Source organism: Hyperoodon ampullatus, assembly GCF_949752795.1.
Source record: "Hyperoodon ampullatus genome assembly, chromosome: 2".
Taxonomy (NCBI): Eukaryota; Metazoa; Chordata; class Mammalia; order Artiodactyla; family Ziphiidae; genus Hyperoodon; species Hyperoodon ampullatus.
In genome coordinates, this window is record NC_136915.1 from 25,881,832 (window position 1) to 25,896,034 (window position 14,203).

General features: G+C 54.8%; 1 protein-coding gene across 1 annotated transcript; it reads left to right on the top strand.

The window, feature by feature from the left end:
- The first annotated feature begins 3,200 nt into the window (after positions 1–3,200).
- On the top strand, positions 3,201–13,172 carry SERINC2 (serine incorporator 2). The gene is made up of 9 exons (XM_079698550.1): positions 3,201–3,318; positions 4,032–4,222; positions 4,681–4,760; positions 5,137–5,274; positions 6,532–6,701; positions 8,417–8,507; positions 8,804–8,945; positions 11,212–11,427; positions 12,593–13,172. The coding sequence occupies exons 1-9, from the start codon at positions 3,283–3,285 to the stop codon at positions 12,726–12,728; spliced, it is 1,200 nt and encodes a 399-aa protein (XP_079554676.1). The 5' UTR covers positions 3,201–3,282; the 3' UTR covers positions 12,729–13,172.
- Positions 13,173–14,203: the final 1,031 nt, after the last annotated feature.

A 14,203-nucleotide genomic window follows, 5' to 3' on the forward strand; every position in this document is an offset into this window, starting at 1 on the left:
GATATTTAGTTATTTTCAGCTTTCCCCTATTATTTTCCTCGTGTGAACAGTGTCACAGTGGACTCCCCTGTGTACATGTGTGCGCACATGTCTGCCTTTACTCCCGTGGGGTGGTATTTCTATAGGAAGAGGTTGTGGTAGGTGTGATCCTCAGAGGTGGAGTGGAATCCGAATGTATAAACAACTCCAAGGAGGCTCCAGAAGCAGTGGGGGGGCTGTGTGTATTGTTCTCTCCCTGACCTGGTCTCTCTGGCTACCAGCCAGGCCCTTGGAAATCCTGAGGTTTCAGGTATCAGGAATACCTGGATTCTGATCTCCAAAAACCACAGTGAATTGAAAGGCCAGGCTCCCTGACTGCAGTGTGCAGCTTTCCTTGTGTCTCAAATGTCTCAAGTTGAAATGGTAACAAGCCAGAGCCGGGCCCTGACCTGGGTACTTGGGCACTTGGTTCCTGAGATCAGTACCTGTTGGCCTCCCTTGGTTTTCTTGGGCACTAGAGGGATTGTTTTCATCGCTGGGGTGTTTTGAAATGTAATGAGTCTGCCATCAGTGACTTAGCAGGCCCTGGTGCAGACAGACTTGACCTTGAACCCCAGCTCCTTAGCTCACTTGCTGTGTGACCTTGGCCGCATCACCTCTCTGAGTCTCAGTTCCCCACTTGTAAATGGGAAGTTACAACACACTTCATAGTGTCCGTGAGGCTTAATCTAGACAAAGCCCTTATCATGTGTCTGGGACAAGTAACTCGTCATAAAGGGAAGCTATCGCTGTTATTACTTGAATCTCAGCACTGCTGTTCACTTACTGTGTGACTTCTGGCAAGTTTCTTAATCTCTCTGATCTCAGAATGCTCTTTATGGTTTACAGAACACTTCTTCTGGCATTTGCTTATCTCCTAATTGCGCCCCCCCACCCCGCCCCCGCTCCAAGGTAGCCATGAACAGGAGTCAGGGATTGGGGTGGGGTTTGCAAGATACAACCAGAAATTGCTGGATGATTTGGACCGTGAGGGAGAATTTCATTCGGCATTCACTTAGCAACTGTGCTGTTACTTGGCTTTGTGGGTGAGAGAGATGGGTAAGAAGGAGCATTTTCAGGGGCATTTCCAGTCTGGGGGAGAGGTGTGGGGGATACAGGAGGGCAGCTGCCCCTCAAGCAGAGTGTGCTCTACCCCTTGTGACCAGTCCAGAAAGCAGGGGGCGGGGCCTCAGAGGAGCAAGGGGCCCTTTTCAGCCTGCTCTCCACAAAGCTGGTCACTCAGCATAAGGCTGTTCCTGTCCCTCCCGGCTTTGGGAGGTGATGCCCAATGGCAATGGATGCCCATTGCTCGTGGGATGAACACGAGGCTCCTGCACATGGCTGCCAGGCTCTGCCAGCCTGGCCGACCTCACCACTCGCTTGCTTATGAAGCTTTGGCCATAGGGACTTCTTTCCATTCCTCCAACGCTCAGCTCCTGTCCGCCCCAGAGCTGCCTCAGGCTCTGTTCCCTCTGTCTGGAACACTCTTTCTTCCCCTTGGTCAGGAGAGTGAATCCTCATTGTTCAGCTCTCAGCTTAAGTGTCACTTCTTTTAGGAAGTAACCCACTACCCCCAATCTAAACTAGGCCCCTGCCGGTCACTCTCATGGCAGCACGTATGCTTTCTTCTTCACACTTACCATGACAGGTGTAATGACTTGCTGAGTATCTTTCCTGCCCTTGGAAGCTCCAGGATGGCAGAGCCTGTGTCTTTCTTGCCCTCCAGACTCTTAAATACCAGAATGAGGAGTCAGGGCTGTTTGGGGGAAGAGAAACAGTGAACCAGATGTATCTGGATGTGGGCCCACTTCCTCCAAGGCTGGGCTGTAGAACTGGCTCCCAAGGGATGAGTCTACAGCTACGAAAGGTGTGGCATCACCAGCCCCTAAGTGATTTCAGCCAGCCCTAGGGAGGGAGGGGCTGACGGAGGGCAGAGGAGCTGGAGACAGAAAGGGTTGGACGCCTCTGCTGTCCCAAACTGGTGCAGCCCCAGAGCGGGAAGTCACGGCCACTCAAATTCTTCATTGCATTCATTCAACAGATGTTGATTTATCAGCGCTTGCTCTTTCTGAGGTCTTAACATACGTCTGGTACGATGCCAGACACTTTACATTTGTTCAGCAGATAGTCACTGGGCTCCCGATGATGTGCCAGGCACAGTTCCCACCTCTGGGAATACGATGGTGAACAAAACAGACAAACCCCCTTGCCCTGGTGGAGCTTGCACGCTAGCAATGAGAGGCAGGCAACACGAGTAAACTATGAAGCCAATCAGGTGGTAGTAAGTCCTACAGAGAAAAATAAAGCAGGGAAGGGAGAAAGGGAGCCTGAGTGAGTTACAATTTTTTTTTGGTCGTGCTGCGAGGCTTGTGGGATCTTAGTTCCCCGACCAGGGATTGAACCCGGGCCGTCGGCAGTGAAAGCACAGAGTCCTAACCGCTGGACTGCCAGGGAATTCCCAGGGAGTTACAACTTAAAATCACTACAGGACTTCCCTGGCGGTCCAGTGGTTAAGACTCTGCGCTTCCACTGCAGGGGGTGCGGGTTAGATCCCTGGTTGGGAACTAAGATCCTGCGTGCTGCGCAGTGCAGCCAAAACAATAAAAATTTAAAAATAAAATAAAATCCCTACAGTATTTCATTCTTAGAACTGCTATGTGAGCAGCAGGTACTGTTACGATTCCCATTATATGGAAGAGGAAACTGAGGTTCAGAGAGCTTGAGGGAGCTGTATAAGGTCACATAGCTAAACAGTGAAAGAGCTGGCCTTCTGGATTTTTTTTTTCCACTCTGCCTCCTCCTAAATAAGAAGCACTGTGACCCCAGCTCTCTCGCCGAAGCCACAGTAACACCTGAGATAGATCCAGGTTTGAATCTGGGTTCTGTTGCTTACTGGCTGTGTGTCCTTGTGGGACCCAGCCTCTTCCAGCCTTGCTTTCCTTGGCTTCTCCCTTGGGCTTGAAAGTTAGATGGGGTGACATCTGGGGAAGAGGTGTCCCTTCATGGTGTGGCACAGGCAGTCTCTGCGTAGGTTTGGAGATGTTGAACAGGCAGCGGGCAGTGGGTGGATGCTGCGTGCTTGGGCGGGGAAGGGGAGAGGAGACCAGAGAGTAAGGTGCCATCCTGGCCTCCCCGCAGGCGTCCTGCCTCTGCGGCTCTGCCCCCTGCATCCTGTGTAGCTGCTGCCCCTGCAGCCACAGCTCCACACTGAGCCGCCTCGTCTTCACGGCCTTCCTCTTCCTGGGGGTGCTGGTGTCCGTCATCATGCTGAGTCCCAGTGTGGAGAGCCAGCTCTACAAGGTGAGCCACCGGCGGGACCTGGCCTCTGGCAAAGACTCAACTACCAGGGGCCCCAGGCTTGGGGGCCCAGCTGATCAAGAGTTGGGCAGGAGTGCCAGCACACTGATGATCCAAGCTTGACGATGGAGGGTCGTTTCTTCATATTGGGAGGAGGGTTTGAGCCTTATTGTTTCTCATAAGCCTTGGTCCCCTTGGGAAGTCTCATGAATCATTATCGCCATCCCCGCCAGACACTGGCCCAGGGTAAGCTCTCCCCACTTTAATGCATAAGCCCAGTTTGAGGGTCCTAAGTCTTCCCTACATCTCAGTGTTTCATAGCCAGTAGGATAGTTAGGCCAGAGGTTCTGACATACTAGTGTATAGAGAGCATGAATTCCCTGGGAAGTGTGCTAGTCATGCAGAATCTCAGACCCTGCCTTAGAGACTCTAGTTCTGTAGGAGAGGGGAACCTCCGGGGATTCTGATGTAGCTGGTGGGTGGAGAGCACTTTGGGAAATCCTGCCCTGGACCGTGCCATGCCTTCCGTTTGTCCCTGGGGGGCTCACTCATAGGGCTTCAGCCGCAGAGGTGGGTGGGAATGGAGATGGGCCATGGGTGGAAGTGGGAGGCTCGGGTGGCCCTCCTGGGAGAGCCTCCTGCCTGGCGGCCTGGGCAGAGTCAGCCCAGGTTCCGGGTGGGGTGGGGTCTTCCAGCTGCTCTGTCTGTCTCCACAGCTGCCCTGGGTGTGTGAGGAGGTGGCCGGGTCCCCCGTCGTCCTGCAGGGCCACATCGACTGTGGCTCCCTGCTCGGCCACCGTGCCGTCTACCGTATGTGCTTCGCTATGGCAGCCTTCTTCTTCCTTTTCACCCTGCTCATGATCTGCGTGCGCAGCAGCCGGGACCCCAGGGCTGCCATCCAGAATGGGTGAGGAGGGGTCCCACCTGCACCCTGGGCCCCTCCCGCTGTGGTTTTCCCTATCCTCTGCCTGTCTCCAGCAATCTCCAAACCCTAATCCTCAGACTCAGGAGCCGCTGAAGCCAGGAGGGCACAGCACAGAGGTCAGCTCATTTAGTAGTTCCCATTTCTCAGATGAGGAAATAAAGCTCAGAAAAGGCAACAGCATCCCTAAGGCCACACACCAATTTAGTGACACGGTTGGGGTTAGAACCCAGGTGACCATCCTCACCCATCATTGGTCCTTCCCTTTGCCCCTTGGGGCTTTTTCTAGGCTCAAGACAGACTTTCTGTGCCTGTCAGAGCATCAGGAAGTCTCTCTCACCTCTCCCAGTACCTGCTCTTCAGGGGTGGGGTTCTGGGGGTCCAGCCTTTCTCTCTCCCCCCACTCAGCCTGCTTGTCTGTCCTCCCCCTTTCCCCACCATAGGTTTTGGTTCTTTAAATTCCTGGTTTTCGTGGGCATCACCGTGGGCGCCTTCTACATTCCTGACGGCTCCTTCTCCAACAGTAGGTGGCCCTGGTGGGGAAGGATGGGGGCTACCGAGAAGGATGAGCGTGCTGGGGGCTCCTTTGCACACAGACCCCAGACTACTGGCTGGGTCCTTGCCTCCCACCCAGGAGGACAGGACTCTGGTGCTTGGCCACATGGCCTCTGGGCAACTCGGGGTTGGAGGGAACCCCCCTTGACCCCGACCCACACCCTGACGCAAGGCATCTCTGTGCGTGGCCAGGGGCTCCTGAGGGTGGGGACTTTGCTGCTTCTCAGTGTCCCCAGTGCAGGGTGTGGCACAAATGACTGTTGAATGTATAAAAGTGAGCGTGAGAAGAGACCCAGACACAGGGGCTGCTGCGCCCCTTGCCTCCTTCCCCTCTGCCTGCCTAGTCTGGTTCTACTTTGGTGTCGTGGGCTCCTTCGTCTTCCTCCTCATCCAGCTGTTGCTGCTCATTGACTTTGCACACTCCTGGAACCAGCGGTGGCTGAAGAAGGCTGAGGAGAGGGACTCCCGCGCCTGGTATGCAGGTCAGTGCCACCCAACGGCCTCGCGAGGGGGCTGGGCTACCTGAGGAGTCGGGGCGGTGTGGGGGGGTGGTCCCGGAAGCTGGACGACGGCCTGGAGGGCATGAGCTGCCTCCTAAGGGCAGGAACTAAGCCGTCCGTGTCACGTGGAGGGAAGGGTGTGTGGCAGGGGCCCGCTGACCCGGGGTGGCTGAGGTGGGGTCAGATGAGAGCTGCACTGGAGAGTTCAGAGGGATCTGGTTGAGCGAGCCCTGCAGAGCGAGCCGCGAATGACACCTGGTCATTGAAACCCCAGTGGCAGAACGGGTCCCTTTTCAGTTCTTCTGAATTGATCAAGAAGAAAGGCGCTCTTCAGGGTTGATTTGATTTTCACACCTCCCTGATCACCAGGCATCTAGTTCACTTTTTGAGAGATTGTTCTCTATTCATTGTCTTGTTTTTGGCTGCACTGGGGCGGCAAGTGGGGGCTACTCTTCGTTGCCGTGTGTGGGCTTCTCATGGCGGTGGCTTCTCTTGTTGCGGAGCACGGGCTCTAGGCGCGTGGGCTTCAGTAGTTGTGGCGCACGGACTTAGTTGCTCCACAGCATGTGGGATCTTCCCGAACCAGGGATTGAACCCGTGTCCCCTGCACTGGCAGGTGGATTCTTAACAACTGCACCACCAGGGAAGTCCCCTCTATTCATTGTCTTTATTTTTATGGTGACTTTTTTCTGCGGCAAGTGAATCATTTTAGTTCAGGGTGGGGCAGGAGCTCACAAAGCCTGGGTGAGGGACGGAAGTTTTTTTGTTTTTAATAAATTTATTTATTTTAATTCTTTTTGGCTGCGTTGGGTCTTCATTGCTGCGCGCGGGCTTTCTCTAGTTGCGGTGAGTGGCGGCTGCTCTTCATTGCGGTGCGTGGGCTTCTCACTGTGGTGGCTTCTCTTGTTGCAGAGCACGGGCTCTAGGCGCGCGGGCTTCAGTAGTTGTGGTGCACGGGCTCAGTAGTTGTGGCTCGCAGACTCTAGAGCGCAGGCTCGTAGTTGTGGCGCACAGGCTTAGTTGCATGTGGGATCTTCCCGGACCAGGGCTCGGACCGTGTCCCCTGCATTAGCAGGTGGATTCTTAACCACTGCGCCACCAGGGAAGCCTCCAGGGACTGAAGTTTAGTAGACACTCCTTGGAGGAGGAAGTTGGGGCCCGAGACCCAGTACACAGCTCGACAAGGGATGGGGGTCCTTGCACCACCTGACCCACCTGCCGCTGCCTCCCCCTTCCCAGGCCTCTTGTTCTTCACCCTCCTCTTCTACGCGCTGTCAATCACGGCCGTGGCACTGCTGTTCATCTACTACACCCAGCCCGGCGCCTGCTACGAGGGCAAGGCCTTCATCAGCCTCAACCTCATTTTCTGTTTCTGCGTATCCATTGTCGCTGTCCTGCCCAAGGTCCAGGTGAGCCTGCCTGTCTCTGCCCAGCCTGAAACCAGGCTCCACGGTGTGTGGGACTTCTTGTAGGAACCTTGGGGTCCTGGGGCCAGGGCTGTCAGCACAGAGGATTGGGCCAAGAGTGTGGGCTCCCAAGTCAGCCTCCCTGGGTTAGAGTCTTGACTCTCGCATTTATATGCTGGTTGTCTTTGGGAAAGTGCCTTAACCTCTCTGTGCCTCTTCCTTCTCAAATGTAAAATGGGAATAATAACACTATTTGGAGTTGTTCTCAAGATTGAGACCATGTTTATGAACACTTAGAACAGTGCCTAGCATATAGATATTAGAACAGTGAACACTTAGAACAGTGCCTGGCATATCCATCAGACATTGGCTATTGTTATCATTATTTTGATGTCATCATTGTTTTCATGCAAATCAGGAGAATATTAGGAAGGGTCACCGAGTGATGATTCCTAGATGCCTCAAGAAGTGGTGTCAGAAGGTGCAATTCCACAGTTTCCAATCCCAGACTATCTGGGATGGTGGGTGGGAGTTCCCAAGATAATCACTTGTTCTTCAGAAGGGAAGCCTTCTGAGTCCAGTGGTATTTCACAGTTTGGGATATCAGGCCACCAGGTGTTTCAGAGGTAGCTTAGATAGTCTTTGGGGGTCCTTAGTAGAAAGGTTGGGAATCTCCCTTCTGGCCAGAGCTTCCATTTCCCAGTAAGAAAACGGAAGCCCAGAGAGGGTGATGCCTCTGTTCCAGGTCACACAGCAATCAGTATTCATTCAGCAAATACCTCTTGAGCATCCAGTGTGTACCAGGCACTCTTCTAGATGTTGGGGGTACAGCTGTGAGGAAGAGGAGGAATAATAATAGCTAACAGTTAATGACATTTGTCATGTTATTTGGTCCTTGCACCATCATCATCCCCGCTTTCCAGATGAGGAAACAGAGGCTTAAAGGAGTAAAGAGACTTGCCTAAGATCACACGGCTAGTAAGGGGTGGAGCTGGGATTTGAACCCAGGCCGACTGGCTCCAGAGACTGTGCTCCTAATCACAGAGTTCAGATTCATATTTTCAAGCGTGTCTGTGTGGTGAGGAGTGGGAAAGAACAACCGGTAGGAGACGAGGCCAGGTGAAGTAATTTTGGAGAATACGTGCTATGTGGAAAATAAAAGAGGGTATGGGCTGAAAGGGAGGTGGGCAGGCCGGGCCAGGGTCTGCTGCAGTCAGGGTTTTCAGAGCCTTTTGGGGGGTCCTGTTTAAATATAAAGACACTGCTGGTGCAGAGATATGGGGGAGGAAGATGTCAGGGAGAGGGCAGGGTGAGTGCAAAGACCCTGAGGTTGGAGAGGATTTGGCAGGTTCCACGGACAGAGAGGTGGCCACCGTGTTTGGGGAGTAGTCAGCAGGGAGGGCTGTCAGGTGAGGATGCAGATGGGGTACACGAAGGAGGGCGTTAATTCAGAGTGTGAGGAAGTGCTGCCCTTGAAGGATTCTCAGCTGGGGAACAAGTCGGGTAATCTGTTAAGAGAAAAAAATCAAGACTCTACCTTTGGGTGGGCGAAGTGGCAGTGGGTGGCCCGGGTGGTATGTTTTCCTGAAGGGTGTGGGGTGGGATGGCCCTAGGGTGGTGGGGGTTTCTGAGGTCCCCCGGTTGGGCGTGGCTGGGCTGGGTGGGGGTGGGGTGTACCCAGGTTTGGCAGGAGTCACACTGTGGGCTGCTCTTGCCAGGATGCCCAGCCCAACTCGGGTCTGCTGCAGGCCTCGGTCATCACGCTCTACACCATGTTTGTCACCTGGTTGGCCTTATCCAATGTCCCCGGTGAGTAGAGGCCTGGGTTCCAGGTGGCCTGGTCTTCCTCCTGGGCTGGGGACCCTCAAAGATGACGGGGACATTCCCAGCCCATTCCAAGACTTAGTCCTTCAGGGAGGTGGGAGGACCCCATCTGTTCCTGGAGCTGTCTCTGTTGTTTTGTCTGCTGCGTGCTGTCGCTGGGACTTGAGTGGTTGGTTGTGTGTCTCTCTGTCCCTTGGCTGTCCATCTGAGCCCATCCTCTGGGCTCCCTGGCTACAGACCTGGCCTGCGTGGGCTGAGGGTGACCATGCTCCCATCCCCAGACCGGAAATGCAACCCCACCCTACTGACCCACTTTGGCAATGGGACGGCCCTGGCAGGCCCAGAGGGCTACGAGACCCAGTGGTGGGATGCACCGAGCATCGTGGGTCTCATCGTCTTCATCCTGTGCACCCTCTTCATCAGGTAGGGTGGGGGGCTGGTTTCTGGGAAGGAATCGTGATTGGGAGCCCCGAGGCACAAATGACGGGAGGATGTGGGAACTGGGACACCAAGCTGGAAGGCGCGCGCAGCAGGCAGCACATCCAGCCCCTGCACTGTGCTGGTGGGGAAACTGAGCCCCTCAGAGGGCACAGACTGACTGGGCAGCGGAGGCGGGGCTGAACCCTGCCTCCTGGCCCAAGGCCTTTCCTGAGCCCGGGTTGCCATGTGCCCAGCTCAGCTGTGGTGCCAGGGCAGGAGCCTGGACAGGGGCCAGCGGGTCCAGTCTCTATCACTCACACCTGTGTATGGCCGCTTCACCTTTCCAAGCTTCAGCTTCCTTTTCAGTTGAAGGATGATAACCTCTAATGCCCAGGGTGGCTTGTGACCCCACAGTGTCCCTTGAGAAAGAGCAGCTCATTCTTAAGATCACATGTGCTCTTAAGAGCACATTCTTTAAGGGGGTGTCTTAGCAAGTGCTTATCAGTGTGGACTTGAGCCAGATTGCCTGCAGTTGAGCCTGGCACCTTGGGCAAGTCTCTCAACCTTTCTGTGCTTCAGTTTCCTTATCTGTAAAATAGGAATAAAAATACTACTTACTGCATTGGATTTTTGAAGAGTTATGATGAGTTAATATGTACAAGGCACTTAGAAAAGAACATGGCAAGTAGTAGGTGCCAAATAAGTGTTTGCTATTATTGCAAAGAACTATTAATATTTGCACAGCTGGATGGCTGTGAGTGGCTGTTTTGTGTCACCAGATGGTAATATCGAGTATACTTATTATTGACACTGGCAGACTCAGGTATTGCCTCCCTGTGGCCTGGCATTTCTCCAGGTGCCACTTTGTTTGTCTGCACCTCTGCCCTGATCTTTTCTCCCCCAGTCACCCTTCCTGGGCAGTGCCCGTTTGCCTGTAAGCAGCACACCTGCTTCTAGGCTCCTGGGCTAGAACATTTTGAGGCTGTTTCACATTTCGTTTTGTTTTCACCTTTTTCAAAACATTTTCTCCTAGTTGAGTTGGGGCAGTTCACAAACATCTCTCTTCTTTGTCCTCTCCTTTGATTTCTTTTCCAACCCGGAGGGGCCCACATCACCTCCATCTTACAGATGAGGAGACTGAGACTTGGTGAGGAGCAGCCACTTGTCCGAGGCCATGAGCGCACAGTGGCCGTGGTGCTGGAGCTCACTTCCCTGCCCCCGAGCTCTATCCCTCCCCATCCCCAACGTGGGCACAGAGCTGTGCTTCCTGATGCTTCTCATACTCACACCTTCCTGGCCTGTAGTCACTGGGCTGCACCTCAGAGAGCCCACAGATCCCATCTGTTCTTAGCACAGTTCTTAAAACCCAGGAAGCAAAGAAGCATAAACAGCCACGAGGGCAGGGACCACTGATGATGGCTCTTGCCTCCGGCTAGATGGCCCAGATCTAGGCTCATGTGCACTAGATATCAGCACAGTATTTGGTGATTGGGGTCAACTGAAGCTCAGCAGGGGGTGATTTTTCAATTTGATGGAATGGGCTGGAATCCAGGCCTTTGTTCACTTTTTTCAGGATACAAGTTGGATCTTCAAAATTGTATATGTGTCTCAAACTATTAAATGTAGTTAAAAACATCAAGACCTCATTGTAGAAAAACAATGACAAAAATCATTACTATTATTCTCTCTTTATTATAAACATAGAGAAAGGGGAGGCAGTGGGTAATACTACTTAGCTAAAATGAATAAAAGGTAAACAAATGTACCAGCAAATGAGCATTATTATGAACATTTTAAATGAATGTAGTACCTGGTATGATCCTTTGCAGTACTAAGTTCTCAACACGTGTTTGTGGAAATGGCAAATAAACAACCAGAATAACAGGGGCCGTTTATTTGGTTTCTACTCTGTGCCAGGCACAGTGCTAGGGGCTTCAAACACCATTACTCCATTTAATCCTCCCAGCAACCCTATCAGGGAGGTACTATTATCTCTGAATTTACAGACAAGGAATCAGAGGTTCAGAGAGGTTGTGTCTTGCCCAAGGTCACACAGGGAGGAGGGGTAGAGAGAGTCAAGGCAGTTTGTTAACTCCAGGGCCCAGGGCCTAACCTCCAGGCCACCGGCTCCCGAGGCTCTGGGACCCTGGTGCCCATGGTCATCGTGGCCAATGCCGCGATGCGTGAGGCCCCCTGGCGCTGCCCACCCACCCACCTCAGTGGGGACGGCCTGACAGCCACACACACATCCTCCCCCTGCCTCCCCCAGTCTGCGCTCCTCGGACCACCGGCAGGTAAACAGCCTGATGCAGACGGAGGAGTGCCCGCCTGTGCTGGAGGCCACGCAGCAGCAGCAGGGGGCAGTCTGCGAGGGCCGGGCCTTCGACAACGAGCAGGACAGCGTCACCTACAGCTACTCCTTCTTCCACTTCTGCCTGGTGCTTGCCTCTCTGCATGTCATGATGACGCTCACCAACTGGTACAGGTGCGTGGACGGAGCCGCAGTGTCCGCAGTGCGCGTGCCGCTTCCCTTCCCCTCCAGCCCTGTGCTGGGGTTTAAGACTTGGGCATGGAGGTGTCTCTCTAGGACCCTCCAGGGAGCCTGCCTCATCTGTGCCCCAGTTTCCCTGCCAGTGCCTAGTCCATGCAGTAGCTGGTACCTTTGCTAAGTGCTGAGAAGTGGGGATCACGGGAGGTGAGGCTGGGCCTGTGCAGGGCAGACCAGGTTTACAGATCAGGGGTGGTGATTTGGGTTATGGGGTCGGATTTGGGATTCATGGTTTGAGGGTTAGGAGTGGGGTGTGGGGTCAGAATCAAAGTCACAGGGTCAAGAATAGGAGTCATGAAGTCGAGAGTTGGGATTGGGGCCATTTAAAGTAACAAATTTGGTCATTTGGTTAAAATTGGTGTTACAAGTCCAGAAAGCCAGGATTGAAGTGACCAGGTCAAGGAGCTAAGATCAGAGTAACTAGGTTAGCGGCCAGAACTGGGGTCACAGGGCCAAGGGTCAAAATTGAGGTCAGAGATATCAGAACTGTGGTCATAAGGTCAGGGAATGGGGTTATGGGATTGAAGGTCAGAGTCAACGTTAGAGGTCAGGACTAAAGTCAGGAGCTTCTGGGTCCCAAAGTCAGGGACCAGGAGTGCGGTCACAGAATTAGGATCACAAGGTTAGTGACCAGAATCAGGTCACAATATTATGCCTAGGACTGAGGTCAAGGTTGGAATTGAGGTCAGGGTCAGGTCTATGGTACAAGGCCATGAGCTCTATGTAGGGTCTTAAGGCCAAGTGTCAAAAATATCAGAGGGCTTCCCTGGTGGCGCAGTGGTTGAGAGTCCGCCTGCCGATGCAGGGGACACGGGTTCATGCCCCGGTCCGGGAAGATCCCACATGCCACGGAGTGGCTGGGCCCGTGAGCCATGGCCGCTGAGCCTGCGCGTCCAGAGCCTGTGCCCCGTGACGGGAGAGGCCACAACAGTGAGAGGCCCGCGTACCGCAAAAAAAAAAAAAAAAATCAGAGACGAGGCTAGAGTTTACAGGGTAAGAGCCAGAGGTGAAGTCAGGGGTCGCAGCTGGATCCTAAGGTCGGGGCCAGGACTGAGGTCACAGCATCAGGGACCAGGCTCACTGGGATGATGGTGTGTTCCAGACCCGGTGAGACCCGGAAGATGATCAGCACGTGGACCGCCGTGTGGGTGAAGATCTGTGCCAGCTGGGCAGGGCTGCTTCTCTACCTGTGGACCCTGGTCGCCCCCCTCCTCCTGCCCAACCGTGATTTCAGCTGAGGCAGCCCCCTGCAGCCAGCCCACCTGGTGCTTCGGGGCTCAGTGACAGCAGGCTGAGCACCCGCCGCGCCTCCAGGACTTGCCCCTGAGCTGGGCCCCTCTGTTCTTAGTGCCTTCAGGGAGGTGGAGCATCAGGCCCCTCCCTCCCACTGCCCCCCCACGCCCACCGTGGAGCTGCCTCCTCCTTCCCCTCACCCCCATTCGCCCACACTTGCCCTCTTGGGAAAAAAGGACCCCTTGTTCTAAGGCTCCCCAGGAGAGGGTCCTGAAGGAGAGAGACACTGAAAGCTGCTCAGAGAGCAGGAGTGCTCCCCGCGATGGGGCGCCCAGCACTGGGGCCCGGGTATTCCTGACCATGTACTCCAGGACACCCCGTCCCCTTCCTGGGCTCCGTGCCTTACTGAGTCTCTAAGACTCTGCCAATAAAGAAGCCGGTGTATGTGCCTCCCATGTCTGTGCCCTTCCCCCTTGGCACGGCCCCCATCCCGTCTGGGCCCAGTGCAGGGGCTGGAACAGAATGTCAGGGCAGAGGGGGCTGAAGGGCCAGACCATGAGGGGCCTTGAAGGTCAGACAGAGGGGCCCTGGCTCTGTCCTCTGGGTCACGGAGAGCCTGCGGGCTGGGGCTATAGCGGAAGGAGGGGCTCTGGCAAAAGGGAGCCTGGGGGTCAGAAAAGGGGGCTCTGGAGCAGTGTCCATATGCGGGGTGATGAGGCCAGAGTCGGGGTGGAGAGGGGGCTCACATGGGGAGGCTAAGAGGCTGGTCTTCGGGCCATCTTACCAGCGCCCATCCCGAGGTCCTGCCCACCTCTGACCTGCCTCTAGGGTCCTCCTGAAGAACCTGTCACCACCCTCCACTTCCCCCTGCTGTAGACATTGGCCCCTGCTCTGGCCCCAGGGTGTGGTGGGGAAGAGTGTGTGCTCTAAAGTTGGCCAAGCTGCCTGGATCCGCTGAACTGCAAGAGCCATGGGGATCCTGTGGGGCTCCGGGCAAGTCCTTCCCTCTGGGCCCTGGCTCCTCATTCAGCAGATGGAAAAACGCCACCTGTACCCAGGCTGCTGTGAGGCTCAGATGAAACAGGTTACCCATTTCTGAAGGCGCACAGCGATGTGCAGGGGACGGACGGGCTCCTGGCTGGGACCTCCTGAGCCTGCTCTTGACGTTGTGATGTCCATCCTCAGGTCATAACAGAAATCGAGGTGACGGGGGTTTGTTGGGGGCTGGGATGCAGTGGCCAGGGACGCAGCCCACTTCTAAGAAGCTTTAGGGTCATGGGGGCAGCACGGGTGCACCAAGGAGGTGCCTGCCGCAGCCCCTATCAGGACAGTGGGAGTCGGCCAGACCAGGGGGAGCGAAAACGCCCAAGGGACAGGACTCGGCATGTGAGCAAGCAGCAGGGTGTTTGAGGACCAATGAGAAACGTGGGGTGGTTGCAGTGCAGAGAGCATGTAGGGGTCAGGAGGTGGTGAGCTTTGG